General features: G+C 41.1%; 2 protein-coding genes across 2 annotated transcripts in view; one reads left to right on the top strand and one right to left on the bottom strand.

The window, feature by feature from the left end:
- The window catches only part of LOC115768974, a 60,777-nt gene that overhangs the window by 18,148 nt on the left and 23,938 nt on the right, over nucleotides 1-18,691 (top strand). The gene's annotated exons all lie outside the window — the stretch shown is intronic.
- Nucleotides 10,430-11,478, bottom strand: LOC115768975 (protein nullo). Its single transcript, XM_030713691.1, has one exon. It carries the CDS (start codon nucleotides 11,412-11,414, stop codon nucleotides 10,719-10,721), a length of 696 nt encoding a protein of 231 aa, XP_030569551.1. The 5' UTR covers nucleotides 11,415-11,478; the 3' UTR covers nucleotides 10,430-10,718.

Genomic DNA, 18,691 nt, shown 5'->3' with positions numbered 1-18,691 from the left:
ATCTCTCGAATCCTTTGAGCTATGCGGAAGCTCGCGCCTTCTATAATCCTGGCTAGTTATGGTACTTGAACAACCTCAACTATGAGCTTAAGTTTTCGGAAATGTTTTCCTTCAAAATGTAAAGATAAGTATATATTCGAATAAACTTTTCTTTTTTTTGTCCCCATTTCTTAAGGCTCTTAAGTTTTGGAATATTTTCATTATATTGGAAAAGTATCTCATATTATAACCAAATTTTCAGATCATGATATGTAGTCTTAAGTTTTTTGTAATGATTTTTCAAATCTTTCCTAAGGTTATTCTCAAAGATCGCCTTAAAGGTTTATCTTGTTTCTTTGCTTATAGATTCCCTTAAAGGCTTCTATTTTTTTAAGGTTTTTTCAACATTTTCCCAAGGTGATTTCTATAGATCCCCTTTGAGGCTTGTCTAAGATATTTCTATTAACTTTGAACTTTTAACTAGCTAGTAATATTAACATTCTTTGAACTTCAGATAAATGATAGTTACCGAAAATAAATGTTTTGAAATGCCGAATTTCCTAAGTAGATAAGCACAAAAGTAACGTATGCGAGCGGCTTCCGCTTATTTTCCGACTGCGAAAGTGAATTCCTCGAAGTCTTTCGGTTTGATCTGTGGATGTGAATTTGGGATATTTATAAAAATAATACTTAAACCCATTGGAAATAGTTTTGAGTTTCTCGCTCCACCCGCTGTCCCATTAAAGAAAACGTTTTTCGATTGAAATTTCCATAAAATTTGTATTAATTTGGCTTTCCCGTTAAAAGTTGTACATATGCTTGATTTGGTCACCAAAGAATATTTATCTCAAAAAGTTGTGTGTGCGTCTTAAAAGCGTCCCCCTTTTGTACCAAAGCCCAGATGGGTGTCGGCTATTGCTTCGGCTTGTGGAGCTCGGTCGGCTGGGTCTTGCGCTTGGCCCCATTGCGATTTAGGGCATTTGCCGGTGACTGTTCCCGCAGTGTGATCGTTGCCAATTGGCGCAGGGGTATTACCTCACCGGCAGCGTTGGGATACTGCGGCTGCTGTCCAATTGTCCAGCCCAGTTTGACCAGCTGGCGCTGCAGCTCCTCCTGTGTGCGCTGCGACATGTCTTGTGCCGAGTATCGAAAATTCACTTTGACTTGTTTTTAGAATTGCAAACCCAAGAACAAAATTGTTAGCTAAGGCTTCTACGAATTTACTTTAACTGTAACGAGTTTTCAAATCATTTATATTTGCAAACTTGTGTTCTGTTCGAATGCTTCGTTGTAAAATGAGCATTTGTTCCCGGGCTCGACAAAAGCCTGAACCTTAAGTCAGGGCTAAGTTGATAAAAAGCACAAATTGATGTAAATAGAAATTATAGACATTTCAAAGCCTTCTAAGTAGTTGTTTTCTTGTCTTATCAAAACAGGGGGAGATTACAATAATTGATAAAGTAATAAAGAGCATTTGATAAAGTATTATAAGGTTTATTATATAGATTGTCAAAGTACTCGAAACAGAAGACAATCAAAATACTATTAATAATTCAATTAATTAACATTTTTTGAATACCTTCGGAGCTCACAGTCCGATCTTCATAGAGATGTGCATCAAAAAGCTCAAATTTTAATTAAATTAAAATTAATTAATTGTAAAAAATTGCTGATATATTTCTGTCTGTTATATATTTTATTTATTTCGAATAGCTTTATAAAGAGCTGAGTTCACATGGTCTGCCACGTCAAAGGAAAATCCTTCAGCATCTGCTTAGATTGAGGGCATCTCTCAGTCGACTTGGCAGCATTGCCTTTTTGATTCATGGGCTTGGTGGGGGAATTGTCTTTTAAACGCATTCGGATTGCTCCTTTTCTTTTCTTTTCTTTTCTTTTCTTTCTTTTTTGTTATAGCGCAAAAGAAATCATAAAATTAAATATGCGTAGCATACTTCTTGGGGCGGCGGCTACAATTGACTTAATATCTGTTGGGCAGACAATCAAAACAACGGGCCACTAAAGGGCTGCCCGTAGGGGGAGGGAGGTTGTGTGGGTGAGTTGTGGCAGTGTCAGGTGGCAGGGCAAGCGGGGCAAAGAGAAAAAACCCAAAAACCGCAAAAGTTGCGCGCCAGCCAAATCTAAAACCAAAACGGACGCAATTGATGTGAAGCAGGAAAAAGTCGTTGGGAGCGGGGGGTAGCTATAAAAGGGGGAAGGCTTATGTTTTGTGGTTTGGGGCAGGCCTATCAAATGGTTATGAGGCAAGTTTCGTGAATGCGGCTTCGATTTGCAACGCTTAGTTGCACGCATTCTGGCTGGGCCCAAGGGGGCGGGCACACTTTGGCCATTGAGCTCTGGGATTCTGACCTGCTGTTCTCTTCTCGTTCCCTTCTTCCTGTTGTTGTTGTTGTTGTTGTTGCTGTGCTTGCTGCTTCATTTGATGACTGCAATTATGGCGTCATTTACATTTTGCCTTGAAATAGAATGATTGCCCCGCTACAGCACCTCCCCTCCCTGGTGCCTTCCGCCTTCGCCCTGCTGCGACCTCTGAGAAGCTTGGCGAGCAGTTTTGCAGTTGTTTTACATTGTATACCCTGTACGCATTGCAAATGCCTAAAAATCGGGTAGATTAGTTCGGAGCAAGTGCTTGTAACAGGCAGCAGTAAATATATAATATCGTATTGCTCAAATCGATAACTATCGATAAATATCGCGGCTATTACAACATATTTGTTATGTATTTCCACGCAGAGCACATACAGTTAAAAAGTACTTCACTTTTTGGATACATCCGCATACTTGCATTAAAATCATTAAAACGTCTTCGCTCTCTTTATAGGGTGTCCGCTAGTCGAGCACGCCCGGCCAAAGCACTCTTGTTTTGCTGCCCGTGCTATATTGTTATTGTTATTTCTATTTCAATGCCACTTTGGTCGTTGAAGCGCGCTGCTAAGTATGCTACACATTTTCTTTCAATTTTCTTTGTTTTTCAACTGGGCGTATCTAAGCAGGGGGCGGGCTCGTGGCACGTTTATAGATGTTTGTATTATGCTGAGAAATGGCTTTTAGCAGCTGCAACAGCCCCTCGAAAAGCAAATGATAAATGCAGCTCACCAATGGGCGACCAAAATTGATGCATTGTGAACATTTTGAGGGTTATTGGAGAATCCTTGAACAACAGCCCTAACGACACACATCAAGTGGCAAATTCAGGCTAGTTAGTATCTTAATTCGTATATATTATATTCTTTGTTAATTAAGAATAGATGTAAGCCGTAAATCCCATTGACGAGTCGGAAATCGACTGTGTTATGGATTTATATGGGTTTATACATATAAAAGCTGGTTGTGAGTCCATGGTTAGCTGTTGTCTGAGATTTTGTAGCTTTACCAACGGAACTTAAGTAATTAATAACTTGGATACCTTCTTCGACATATCGGTTTAACATTTAACTCTTCTAGGACTTAGCAGTTCGCATTTAACACTTTTGATATCTCTGAAATACTTGTTAGCAAGCTGCTAAGCGGAGCCCGTTAGTTGTTACGTGCTTTGCATTGCCTGCAATGATATATATGATATATTTATATATATATTTATATATAATATATCAGCTATATATATGTAGCCACTGTACGTGCTTACTACCTTCAGCAGCCGCTCACGTGCTAGCTTATTTGCTCAACTATCTGGCAACGCAAAACCAAGCAAACTTAACATGAACTGCGGCTGTTAGCTAAAAAATGTTAAAAGTAGTTTGCTGTTACAATCAAAATGATAGCAAAGTTCGTCAGTTAGCCAGTTATGTTTCTATTGAAAATTGCAAAGAAAAAACTAAGGAGCCGAGATTTGAGCCAGTATCTGGCAACGCACTGGTTCAGATGACGCACCTAACTACTGAACACATTTGTCGCCTTACCGAGCCTTGGCGAGCAGTTTATTTTTAGAGCCAGCTTTTGGGCATTTCGAATGCAAATTTCAGTTCCAGAATATAATTATTTTTATTTCCTTGATTCGGTATTTTTTATAAGGCAGTTGTCGGCTTTCATTTTGTCGCCCTCCCTACGCCCGCTTCCCCTCGGCTGAGCCTGGCCTCTAATTTTATTGCTATGCTGTTGTCTGCGCTTATTTAGTATGCCCTTTCATTATCATTTACTTATGTCCTTTCTTTCGCATTTTTCTCCGGCCTGTTTTATATATTTTTCTGTTAGCTTTTTAATTGGCACTTACGCTTACAGCTTATGTACAAGCCATGTCCTTGCCCCCGGCCGCCCCTGTTGTGCCGCGAACTGCCTAATTTATTTTTCGGCAAATGCCTTTTATCCTTTTGTCATTTGCCGTGCGTGCGCGTGTGTCTGTGTGTGTGTGTGCCCAAAATGAGGTTCAACTAATTGTGTAACGCATACGCCCCGTGCGCCTTAAGTAGGCTTTGCTGCAAGACTGCAGAGCAGAGTCTTTGCCAATCGGGCCTCCCCCCCCTCACTGTCTGACATCTCCCCATATTTAGCTGCTGCTGCGCGCCTGGCTTTTTGGGTGGTCTTCAATTTATTGTGCGTGTCCATGCGGCATTTTATTATCTCAATTTGCCGCTGCCAGCCGAAATCCGGCGGGATTTGTGGCATGATTTAGTGTTGTGTGCAGTGTCATTAAAATTTAATTAAGCGCCAAGTTCATATGCATCTCAGAGAGAGGCAGTCAGCGAGGGAGAGAGAGCGAGCGTGAGAGAGAGAGAGAGAGAAAGCGAGGGATGGAGCGGCAGCGTATAAACTCACTCAAGAAAGTAACGCAATGGCGAAAATCTAATTTGCTTTTCTGAGTGCGCATACAAAACAGATTGTAATAATTTATAACATGACGAACCGGTTCTGTCAACCTACACACGCCCACACACACACACACACACACGCTCAGGCGCGAATGCAAATGATTTGTTTGCAACAATTTTGCATATATGCCAAGACAGGCCAGCGGAAAGCGCAAAATTCTTCATATTAACAATCGTGATAGCAGCAACAAACAGCGCCACGCATCAAGTTGTTTAGCTTCGATTAGGCCTGCTCGACTTCAAGTTACCCTGTAAAACGGGGGTATACAGCAACTGTCCGCGTGCTGTTAACTAACAGTTAGCATTCTCTGTTAAAAAGTGTTCTGTGCAAAGAACACGGAAGATATGTTTGCTCTTACTTACAGTTCTCTGTTAACGTACTGTCAGAGAAAATTTGTCTATTGCCCAGCTGTATTTGGGCTGCTCTTACTAACATTATGGCTTTAATCTCTTGTCACTAAACGAAGGCCTGATCTTGGATGCACACGTTGAGCTCTTGTTAACAGCGTGTTAGTACAGTCACTGCAACGTTAGAGATGCTGTTATTGCCAACTAAAGCAGCTGCTGGCTTGAAAATTAGTAACTAACGTTTAAAGTGCTAAATGTAAATGCAATCGACTTTTTTTTGGCAGCACAGTGTGCTAGTGTTGTCCATTGTTAAATATTTGTTGGTGAAATTCGATAGAACTATGTGCTGTTAACTAACATATGCTAAAAAAAAAAAAAATGTTAGTGCATAAATATTTTTGCTTCTTTTTATTACCAGTTGTTGACATTGAAAATTGCTTGCAATCACTTTAAATTGTTGGCTATGTTAGGCGACTGCTATGCTTGAACTAACAGTTGTATGTTAAATTAAGCGTGCTTTTACTAACAATGTATACTTCAGTATGCTGATATTTAATGTACTTCTTATGTGTATAAACTGTTATGTTCCAAACATTTTCGGACTATGTTAAATAGCTGTTAACAAATATGTGCTGTTATCAACAGCTGTCAGCTATGTTATGCAGCTGTTAGCAGTGCTAGCAGCGGCAAATAAAATAAAACTTGTGACCTTCACCTAGTTAATACAACTGATTTATTGCGTTTCCGAGAAAAGAAATCCAATTACTATTCCACTTAAAAGATTAGTAGAATTTGCAAGCAAGCACTCTTGATAGAGTGGATACCAGTTCCTGGAAGCACTCCAATATAAATCTCAATGTTAAAAGATATTTTTCACTGGAATTGAATTGCCAGCTGCGAGTGTACATCAACATACCCAACAATGATGATGATGCTGATGATGAGTATGCCAGTAATAGCAAATTGTTGGCTGCTGTGCGATGATGATGATGAGAGATGAGAACCCGGGCAGCTATGGGCGTCCGGGGCGGGGGTGCTGTCTCGCAAGGTAGAGGCATAAAGATTGTTACCATATTGCTATCATTTGCACACAATCAGCGCCAGCGTCAACAGACGCGAATGCCCGACTGCAGAGACAGCGACAGCGGCGGGCAAGAGCCGCGAGGGCGTGGCAGGGATGTCGCCATCAACTGAAGCGGCCGCCGGCGGAAGCGTCAAAGGGAAATAAAACGATTTGATAGCGTTGCCAACGATAGCAGCTGCGTCTGACGTTGCCAACCACAAGCACGAATGAGGCATGAAAAATGGCAAATGTGGGCGGGGAGCAGCTGGGGAAGGGCGGGCTGGCATTGTCATCAGCAAAAGTGCGAAAATTGCGGATAAATTGAAATATAAAATTTTAATAAATAGAACAAAATCAAATTTCACAGGCTACAAATAGAAAAAGAGTTTGCCGAAGTGTGTGTGTGTGTGTGTACGGGCTTGTGTGTGTGTGTGTGCATGTCATAAATCGTAGCACTCTTTAATGCTTGAGCCACACACACAGCAACTTCTCTTCACACACACACACACACACATGCACCACAACTTCGCTTACATACAAGCACATGCACAGCCAGCTCAGTGAGGGAGGGTGACTGTGTCGCGCGACCCACTTAAAATGCGTGAAATGTGGCTACGCGCATAAACTGACAAATTTATTTGATTAGCCGAAATGTTGCCAGCCTCGCAGACTGCACGTATGCACGTAATTATTTATGTTTTATCCTCCCCCCTCCAAGGGTCCCCCTTAAGCGCTGCGTAATTGCCCTTGCTGGTAGGTTTGGGTGAAGCAAGTGGGGGGAGGGGTTTGCTGTGATTCATTGCGACTCGGCTTTGGCCTCGGCCTCGACTGCAGCGAGCGGCATTAAGTCTGCGCCCGAAATTGAAAAGTATTTGCCGGCTGTTTGTCTTTCTCTGCTGCTGCTCTTCTTTTGCGTACGCCGCCCTTTCCCCCCTGCCCCGCACCTCGCCCCACTGCCTGCTTTTGGTCTATATTATTTGCTTTTGGCTCTTGGCCAATCCGAGCGGCTTTGTTCCGTTACGTTCTGTTTTTGCTGTTTGTTGACTTGTCACATCCGAATACCCTTCCAGCGAAGGCCTCTATTGTGATTTGTTCATAAGAGTCGACAATCATGTTAATGATAATTACCAAAATATGTCCTTTAAATGAGCACCGACACTCTGGCATTGTCTCTCTTAACAGCACTTGGCTTTTTCTTATTCTACTTTGATCACATTCTTAAACGTCTTACAGGCTTTATAAAACATATTCCTAGCCTTTAATTCATATCACTTTAGCCTAGGTTAATGAATTTCCACGCTTAACTGGAGAGTAGCCGGGCTAATAAGGCAGTTGTTAGGGTATACGGTAGTCGTATTGTTGTTTTCAGCTGTGCGCTTGCCTTGCTCTTATTAGCTGCTCGGCGTTTGAGTGCGACATTTGGTAAACACGCGTTACTCATACGCCGCGTGTTGCCGCATGTTGCATGCTACATTTGACTGTCTCTCTGTCTTTCCGTCCGTCTGTCTGTCTGTCTGCTTCTTTTTTTTTGTTCCGCTTTCTGTTTTGCTGCTTATAATTGCCTATTAGTTTTCATTTGTTGATTTTGTTTGCCTGGCGAAGCGCACGTGACGCGTCGCTTGTGGCTTTTGGCTTTGCCTATCGATTTGCTCAAAGTAGGTCCGAACCCATTCTGAGTGGACACTATCTAAATGGAATGACATGTGCGACGAGGGGGGGGGTGTAGGCAGTTGCCTTCAGGTTGGGTGGGCCAACAACAATTTGGATAAATTTGGCTGATATGTTGGCAATGTTGCCTGCTGTTTGGTAGTAGCTGTGATTTAACTGGGCCATTGATTAAGTTCATTTGCTACCAATTTCCCTCCCTCCGCTCCCCCCCCCCCCCCCCCCCCCCCCCCCCCCTCGCTCTCTGCGTGAACTTGTGCCAAATTCTGTGGCCAGCTTTGCGGTTCGTTCAACTTGTTGTCATCTTTTTTTTCGCGTGTGCCACAAATATATCATTGCGGCATTTGCATTATGTGGCGCGTCGTCTCTGGCATTTCGCCTGCCACTTGGCAGCCTCATAAATCGTTTGGCCCACTCCTCAAACCTCTTCACCAGCCCGACGCATATCAGCGCCACATTTTTGTTCCACAAATTCTTAATGAATGAATTTCACATTTTGCATTTTCTTTGGCTTTTCTTCTCAATCAAATTGAAATCACCAGCGACAGCTGCTAAGAAAAACAAACAATTTTCAAAATAGAAAAGACGCATCATCAATACAAATCGGTGGGAGCTGTGAAATTGGCTGATTGATAGGCCCGATAAAAATTACAAGTGAAAATAAACAAATAAAATAAATAGCAGCAGAGACCGAAAGACTGTTAACGCCAAAGCTGAAATACTCTTTATTTTCGAAGATATTAAAGAGTACATTTTCTGGAAAACTCCTTGTATATCGTACATACATCATTCATACATCTCACATAAGCATTTATACATCATCCATATACATATATATCAAACTACGTCAAGCACGCATTGCATATGATACGTAGGTTATTCATGCATAAGTAATTTGGATGTCACTTGTTCATCATACATATGAATATCTCAGACATAAGTACATATTACATTATGCATATTTATATATATTCTTCATATATACATTATACATAAGTCATAAATACATCATACATGCATCGCATTCATCACAACTATATCAACATCTACATCATCATACATTTACATGCATCGCCACAAAGTTGGCATGTCGTATATATCTTTTTCTCTCTCTCTCTCTTTCTATCTCCCTCTCTTTAATTGTTACTACTTCTTTTTTGTACCTTCTTCCCAGGGTTTTATCTGTCTACATCATTTTCTTGCCTATTTCTTTTCATATATTGATCATACATCAGCCTCGTTTTCTCTCTATCCTTAACTATATTTCATTCTTTTTCTTACAGTGCTTATCTTTTCCTCTTTCAAATATAAAGCTATCTTTCACTGCTTATCGCTTACAATCTCTACCGTTTATTCACATCTCCTCGCGAGCTGTTCCACATTTTCGTCATTCGTAAATGTTTCACTGACAAATTGCAATCTGTTGCTACCCTCTCCCTGGCCCAAGAACTGCAGGGCTTACATTTTATTAAGGGTATTACAAAGTGTTGGTCTGACTAATTGCAAAACCTCACAGACTCACGTCAACACCCCCCGCCCACACACACACACACACACACACACACACACACACTCACAGACAGACCTGCCTTGTTGCCTCTTGCCACACGATTTTGTTCTCTTTCTTTCGACTGTTGCATTTCTGGCTGCATTTTGGCTTAGTTTTATTTACTTTTTTTTTGGCTTTGCGAGTTGGCAGCAAATTCATTGACGCTGATTAATTGCCGCCGCCAGTGACCCTGCCCCCATTTAGGGGCGTTTGCTATTTCGACCAACTGCAAAAAATCGTCTGCGGCGGTTGCCCCAACTGAAATAAAAGCTTGAAATACAAATGCTCCCAATTACTGTCCCATTTCATAAAAGCCAGTTTCATCTTCATACATCACAGACTAAGGATTAATTTGTATTCATTTTGGATTTGGCTTTTTACCCGCTCAGTAAATGACCGCCATTCGTTTTAATGTGGACCTTTATCCATATGAAATGTATCTTAATACATTCCAATCTAATTGATTGAAGTTACTTAAATCTATCGATTGATTGATTGGCGATTTCGACTATTATACATTGATCAGATGGAAAAAAGTATTTTATGGAAAATTCTATCAATTTCAATCAATTGATTGATTGACCAACTGATTGATTAATTGCTTATTTTTTAGACTGACCCATCAATGAGTTTGTTTATGGTCTGCATATTATTAAGTGATATGCATAATAATTGGCCTACTGATTGATTATTTAGTCAATTCGAGATTTAAATCATGGAAAATGTTTGTTTATTATACTGCCACCATTTATGTTGATTGATTGATGGACTGACAGTTGACGATCTATAAGAATATGTAGAACGGCGTGCGAAATAATGTATTTCTCCCAATAATATTTGATCTATTCTACATTCAGAACATGATTCAAATTTCGTTTTAATACATCAAATCCGATTGATGGATTTATTTATTGATAAAAGCAAATTGTATATAATTACATATATATTTCTTAGGTTAAATACGAGATTATTGACTAAGTCTAGGTTGTTTTATTCTGGTATATTTCGCACATTGTCATTAATTGTATTGATTGGCTGATTGATTGACTTCAAATTTCACATTTCTCTACTATCTTTTGTCTCATGCGTATAATTCCTTATTTAACTGCTAGTTTTATATAAACTACAGACTGTCTATTGCAAGTGATTGATTGATTGAGCGCTTTGATTGTACTGTCCTACATACATTTCAGTTCGAATTTTATTCAAACTAAAACATTTTTTGATTTACTTAAATACGAATTTTTAATGCTATCACATTACGGATTCCATTTCGCTTCTACAAATGCGATCAAATGCGTCGTTCGTTGCGACGGGCATAGTAAAAGCCGCCATAGTATTCCTCCAGATCGCACAGCTCCCGCTGCAGCTGCTCCTCCAGCTTGGCCTGGGCGGCTCGCTGGCGTGCCGTCAGACGCCGCACGCTGCTCTGGCTGCTGCCGGGCAGACGGAAGCTCAGACGGCTGCGCACCTTGACATCGCCCACGACGCACTCCTCATAGAGCGGCGGCTCCTGCTGCTGCCGCACCAGTTCCTCGTGCTGTGGGCAGCGACGTGCATCCGTGTGCGAGGGAAAGCCACGCGGCGTTGTCTGCCCCGAGAGCGCCTCGCTGATGTCGTGCGGACGCGGCGCGGCCGGCAACTGACGCTTGCCACCCGCATGCTCGAACATGCACTTCCACTGCGCATAGTTGTTGTCCGCCTGCGTTGGCTGCGGCTGCTTGGGCGGCATCAGCAGGGTGCTGCAGCTGCCAAAGGAGGAGCAGCGTGGCATGGGACGCAGCAGAGCGGTGCGTGCGCCGCAGCCGCGCTGAAAGCCGCCGCCACCGCCGCGTCGCTTACGTGGCCGCAAATGCCGGGTCAGAGTGCGGCGCAGCTTGGCCAGTAATTGGCTGAATTGTGGGCGTGGCGACAGACAGCAGCCACAGCCGCTGGGCGTCGTGTTGCTGCCACCTGAGCTGGCGGCGTCGGAGTGTGAATTGCCCATGCTTGTGAGGTTGTGTTTGGACTACTCTGTCGAATATATATGATAGATGTGTGTACTTTGCGTGTGTGTTGCTCGTCTGGCGGTCGAGAAGCTTCTGTGTGCTGTGGCCTCTGCGGCAGCTGTATTTAAGGCCCGTTGCCATTTTACCTGCCCGCACAGGTACGCGATTTATGCAATCTTATTGCGACCGTTGCGCCATAAAAGCTGCCTGCTTTGCATCCCATTTATGAGGCATCATTAAATCGGGTTTTGTGTAAATCCCTTTTGGTTTTTGTCGCACCACAAGGCCTCATAAAAGCGCACGTGTTCGCGCCTGGCAAACCTGCCCGCCTGACCTTTGCCACAACATGCTGCAAGCTGTGGCAATTATCTGCAGTTGGGCGCCACTTCAGACACCGACTGCTAATTGTTAATGAATTGCAGCAGCTACCATTAGCCGCAGCTACCATTCTCCACATGCCCTCCATGCTCCACATGCTCCACTTGCTGACGTGGCACGCCTGATGCTCTGCCCCGGCTCCACATTTGTTTGCGGCTTTGTCTGTCAATTGTGGCCTTTTGCGTGTCAGCAAGGCCCTCATTAGCCCGGCTTTGGCTGTTGTTGCCACTTGTTTATGCAACTTATGTCTTTCACGCGCATATGCAATATATACAACATTTAATCCGATTAAGTTTTGTCTAGCTTAAATTTGCCTTTGCTTGCGACTCTCTCAATTATCCATACTAATTTCGTCTTGCTCCTTTTCATAATTTCATTTGCTTTAGTTTCTGGTTTTGTTTGTGCATTTGTATACCTCTCACCCCTAGCATACTATAAACCCTTTACGCCGAATATGGCGCAACATGGCCAGCTGCGGCAATAAACAATGACAATAATGAATTGTGCACTTATATCCACATTCAGCCTGAGTTTTAACCGGGTGATCCGATTAAGTGGCTTACTTGGAGAACTTCAACTCAATCATGAACCTCCCTAAAGAATATGTCTTGTCTAAAATAAAGCTGTCTCCTTTTGACATCTATACAGAAAACCTAGTGTTAGTGCCTTAGCTCCTTAATCGTTTGCCTGACAAGCAAATACATCATAAATTTAAGTTCATATTTTTGCTTCGCCTTGTAACCTCTATTCAGAAAACCCAGCTCCTAAGTCTCATCCATGAAAAGTAGATACGCCAAGTAGTTTCCTTTAAGTTAGTATTGTCAGAAACAGTTCTTTAGTTTAAGTTCTATGTTTAAGATAGACCTATTCTAACTAAGAGACTATGATCCTTAAAGTTAACAAATTTCGCATCTGGATTCATCCAATTATCAAATTATTCCATTCTAAGAAGTACATCCATCGAAATTCTATTCTATTTCTAACTACTCTATTCTAACAGGGGAGAATCCTTTAAAGAACACTTTGTCAGATTTCCAGCTACTTCTCCCTAGCTTGACCTACTTTAACTAAGAGACAACCAATTTCTATACTATTTTAACAATTCTTTGCGTTTTGGAGTTCGCTGGCAGCTTGTCAATTTTGGCTTAAATCTTAAAATTACACAGAATGTAAATGGAATTATATTTATGAGAATCCTTTATTGCGATTTCAAGTCAATTTATGCGCATACCATTTACCGGGAACCATTCACACCTCACTGAAAATTTGTATGCCAATTTGCAGCTGTTAAAAGTATATTTTAATTTAGGCAACAATTTTTAAATGCGCAATTGCAAATGCGTAATTCGCATGCGTTTTAACATTTAAAGGTAATTTACCATGGCTGATTGAATGCGAATCAACAGTTGCGAGTGCACTCATCAAGCGAATGCACTCAAATCTCCGATGATTCAGTCAGACATGATTTGTTTCTAGAATCTCAATGCGCTTCATTCTATATATGGGATTTGTGGACGCTGTCCGTGTAGCATGTGTGAAATTGGAAGTGGCTGCAGCCCGAGCAAACGTCAACATCATTCAGTTTGCCGCAAGCTGATGGAGCCTGGGAGCTGGCCCAGCTGGAAATTCATTTGCGAATTCCAGCAGAAACCAGAAAAATAAAATAAACATCAAATAAAACACACATGAGGAAAAATGCAGCAAACTCCGGGTAAGAGTTGTGCTCAACTTTTCGACTCATCTGGACTTAACTTTAGCTGAGCTTGGTATAATAAATATGAGCTGATAATTAAATAAACGTTCAGACCTCAAATCATTTTCACTTCATTTTAGTCATAATTCGTGTAGAAATATGCTTAACAGAGTTCCAGTGTTGGACAGGGCGCGAGAAAAGTAGAGTTAGAAGACGGTTCTGAGTAAAGCGACGTTTCTTCTTTGTAAAAATCAAACTTCAAAATTTGCAAATGATAAGCAAATTCGTGCGGAAATATGCTTTATAGAGGGATAGTGTTGGACAGGGCGAGAGAAACGTAGAGTAAGAAGACGCTTCAAACAATTTGTTGACCGAATAAAGCGACTTTTCTTACGGTTAATAAGGAAGAAGCAAACGTATTTAATATGTTCAAGGAACTTGCATAATATGCAAATGATAAACTCTGAAACTTTAGGCATAATTGAAAATAAATTAACCCTCTAAAGAGCATCTCCCCGACGCATCGAGCTGCTGTCCCCACTTCGAGCTGTGAAAGTGTCTGCGAAAGTAACCAAAGTTGTTGTTGCTGTTGCAGCTGACAGTGACGAGCACTTTTGGCTAGTGGTTACTAGTGTTGGGCAACGCCAGAGAGAGTGAGATAGGTGGAGAAAATGCGGCACCAGCCTCAACTATTGCAACAATTTGTCGACTTTTGGAATGCTATGAAAAATTGCTCGATGCTTAACTAGAGATGGGTGTGCATGGAGTGTTAACACAACAGTGTAGTGTTGACAAGCGGCATGTTTTTTGCGTGTCCGTGCTGAGAGTGAAAGCATGAAGACAAGAGCATGTGCGAAGAAGATATTAAAACAGATGAAAATATGTAGATATACAATTGTAATATATATATATAGATATATGTATATATATACTTATCTGTTACACATGCATATATAAGTTATTATATATATTCTCAAAGCAGAATGTTAACATTAAAAAGATCCATAAGTTTGTTATCTTGAAATCAGTTGAAAGTCATTAATTGAACTCCAGTCTTTCAGTCTGCTTGGCTGAATATTCGTGTTTGCATCGTGTCATGCCCTGCCGTGAGTGCTCGAGTCCTGATTATTGAAATGGTAACTTTTAATACAATTTTGACTGCATGCCACATGCAGCTGTAGCTGCTGTGACATGGCTTGCGCGGCTGCCATTTTTCGCTACCAGACAACTTTGAACTTGTTTAATTGAGTTGCATGCGGCGTGCGGCATGCGGCATGCGGCATGTTGCATGTAAAGCATGCGCAACATTAATGCAGCAGGCATGCAAGCATTTTGGTAATTGGTTGCCTGTCAATTTCAATTAATTTATTATGTTATGACAATTTTGCGCAGTTTTTTGTGCATTTTCTTTTTTTTTTTTGAAACCACAATTTTCTAATTGATTTCCCACTGACCGCTGCAAACATGAGACGACTGTGACAGCACAAATATTTCTGACCCTGTCCCCTCTAGATTGAAACACGCCCTCTCGAATTGTTTTACACGGCTGCAAAAGTTTTTCAATTAAAGTCGACCACAGTGTGTGGCATGGAGCTGGTTGTGGGGGGACTGTTGAAGGGGACCCTCTTTGTGCGAGGGGTGTGTCTGCAGCAGCAAGTAAAAGCACGACATGACATGAAATTGCAGCAGCAACAATAACAACAGCAACAACAACAGCAACAACAAGAACAAGAACCAAAGGTGGCACTGTCTGCCTTTGTTTTTATTTGGTTTGCGTCCCAACTGAATTCACGAGGCATCGCAGCGTCAACAGCGCCGCCTGTGACTCAACTCCTGCGCCCCTTCTGCAGGACGTCTTCCACCTCTCCCTCTCTCTCTGTCTCTCTCTCTCACAGTCCTGCTCCGGCTCACTCTTTCTCTTTAGCGACTTATGCCCACGGTATATGCATTAGAGATAAACTCGATTTGCTCATAAATCCCAAAGACACGCACGAGAGCCCACGCAGGGTGCAGCTCGTGAGTATTCGCACGAAAATGTAACAAAATTAAATAATCGTGAAAAGTAATCTCATTTTAGGTTTACAACCTATGCCTATGCTTAGAGCCGCAAGCCCCAGAACTGAGCTGTCTCAATTACTTGAGAATTGTGCCCAAATAACTTACCTTTAAATAATATCTAAAAATTGTTCTATATATCATTCACATGTCATTAGTTGTATATACATATGTATGTATACATATCTTTTATAGGTGCTTTTGATTGTTAGCACAATATTCATAAGCTTATAACTTTTATTTGTCTGATTTTTCAGCAGCGTTCTATTATTTTATAAAGCTGCCAGACGAAATTCTTGCTTGCATATTGAGTTTTTTCTTTTAAAAATGACAAGTTTTCATTTAACAAAGGAAATTTCATTAATATATAATATTATATCAAAACAAGTTAGTTAGGATAATTTCGGCACGCAGAAGATTTAATACCCTTGTACATACATATTCGGCTAATTCAGACATTTGACATATGATATAGATTAAAAGACGGGGTCGGATATGTCAACTTCCATGCATTAAACATTTCTTGACAAAATTATAATACCCTCTACATACAAAAAATATGAACGATCGGGCAATTAATATCTGCATTCATAAAAGATATAACTGTCTAAGCTTAGGGGACTTTTTGACAGATTTAACTTAATCCGAAGCCTTTTGAAGATTCGAAGAAACCTAATATTGCGCCGCTGTAGAGAGAGATGTCTTCTCTGTTTCTCTCTTTCTCTCTCTCTCCCATTCCCACTCGTCTCTCACACTCTGTCAATCGTTTTGCCCTCGTGCCTGGTCGTGTCACGAGTTCGCGCCCAAGTTCCATGCCTGCACGCAATTAAATTAAGCCGTGCGCAACGCAATGGAATGGAATTGGAACGTCGTGGAATGGAACGCGGTGCGTCGACAGCAGCGTTTATAGCTGTGGTTGCTTTTCATGATTTACGGCCACGCTGGGCTGGGCCAAACATATGTAAAGGCCATAAAAAACAGGCCATGAAAATTGTTTATTATGAACGGAGTTCATTTTTTACCCGCCGCTGCTTAACCCTTTCACCCGCCGTACCCCTTTTGGCCATTGTGGCGAGCAAACCCGAAAAAAAGAAGAAAAAAACGCATCAATTGCCGGCTGACGTTCCCGGAATACAAACGCTCTTCAAGTGGTCTGCACTTTAACCTCTAGCTCCTGCCCATCACAATGCCAAGGGCCATGCAAAATTCAAGTTTATTGATGCTCTGCAATTTTTCATGCGCAACAATTGGCCAAAAAACAGTTGACACTCTATCTATTTGTATGGCTGTCTCTGAGTGTGTGGGTGTGTGTGGGTGTGTGTGTGGGTGTGTGTGTGTGTGTGTGGGTGTGTTTGTGTGTGTGAGCTCCCTTGTTAGCCACACAGAAGGTTCTTCTGTCTGCGGCTGGCACAAAGCTGACAAAGCGAATTTGCCAACTTTCAGTTTAAATACCCTGTAACCATTAAACAGCCACACAGGGGTAAAACAATTTATAGAATCAGCTTCTTGATATTCTGGTTTTATTTGTAACTATTTTCAATTGTATTCTAAATTGTTGCTAGATTGAGTTTTGAGTTTTTCAGTGGGAGATTCTCGTATTTGCAATAGTTATGTGAAAAATCCCATATAAAAGGAGCACGAAATGTTTTCTTCATTTTTCCCCCATTTCCTTATTCAAGATATTTACATTTGAATTCGAATTATAAAGTTTTATTTCTAGTCAAGTGCTGCTATCAAAGCAAGTATAGCTGAGGCAAAAGGGTTTTCCTCACACAACTTTTAACAAAAATGTGGAGTTCATAACTTTTCCAATCAATAACTTTTGACATTCTTCAGCTTGATTAACTATATATAGATATATATAACATTTTTTTCAATTTATTCATATATATTTTCAAGATTAAATTTTTATTTTTGATAAATGGGGCCCATTTGCAGGCAAACAAAGCGCAAAGTTCGAGTCCCAAGAAAATCTGTAGATTTCATTTCAATCAAAAATGATTTTTCTTGAACCTTGACCTAGCTGCTAGATATTTGCACAGTCGAGCACTTGTTTGTCGTTGATTTGCCGCCTCCGGCGAATTGCGATAAGGTATGCAAAATCAAAGTTTTATTATTTTTGTTTGTTTGTGAATTCTCAGACAAAGCAGGTACACGTAACGGTACAGATACTACTTAACGGTTAGTTAGATGTGAGGCTTACTCGGGGGAAAAGTGTCCTCGAAATGTGCTCGATAAGTTTTGTAAGCGAACAGAGCACAGCTTAAACGCAAATTTGCAATCTTTGAAAGAAAATATATTGCCAAAGTTGGGCAAGGCTTGGTTTCAGCTGAGATTTGATCGATTGTTTTAATTCGCAATCGGTTAAAGTTACTCGAGCCTTAGCTGATACTACATACTTTCTGGTATCTAGCTTCTCTTTTTACCTGAGCGTATACTTGATTGTTGGGAGTCTTCAGTTATGGGTGTAGCAGAGTCCCCTTGCCCCTGCCCTTGCAGCAGCATTTGCTCTTGACACAGTGCGCAACTAGCCCGTCCCCTGCCTTTTAATAATGATAAGTGGAAGCTGATAACAAAGTTTACAAGACAACGTCAAGTGTAAGCAAAAGTTAATAATGTCCACACACACTCACGCACACACACACACACACAGACATTTGGCCTGAAATCTTTTGGCAGCGACCCACAAGTTTTTGGCCAGCCGCAGTTAACGCAAGGAAACTAAGCCAAAGGCAGGTTCTCAATAAATGTATCTACACACTTATACTTCGCATATAGATGTATATATATAGTATATTTGTAGTTTTGTTTTCTTTACGTCAGGGTTAAGGACAACTGCTGCACGCATCACTAGCAATCAATCAATTTGCTGGCAAACAAAAATCACAACAAAAAAAATAGATATAAACACAACTCGTTGAGGAAAAACGCCGCTGGCTTAAGTTAACAGCATCTAATGTGATTTTTAGACACTTGCCTACAGACAACAACAACAACGACTTGACCTGTCTGTACACTGAGCGAAAAGGTAGCTAAGCTGAAGTCTGAGCATAGCAATAAGCACATTAATCATGGTTGAAGTTTTCCTCCGATTCTTGTAATTTATGACAACCAACTTCATATGCATATGAGTTTTTGTTATTATTTTTT

Source organism: Drosophila novamexicana, unplaced genomic scaffold (assembly GCF_003285875.2).
Source record: "Drosophila novamexicana strain 15010-1031.04,08,12 unplaced genomic scaffold, DnovRS2.1 tig00002146-arrow-arrow-pilon, whole genome shotgun sequence".
NCBI classification, from domain to species: domain Eukaryota; kingdom Metazoa; phylum Arthropoda; class Insecta; order Diptera; family Drosophilidae; genus Drosophila; species Drosophila novamexicana.
Note: the sequence above shows the minus strand (reverse complement) of the source record. Positions and strands in the feature narration are given on the sequence as shown.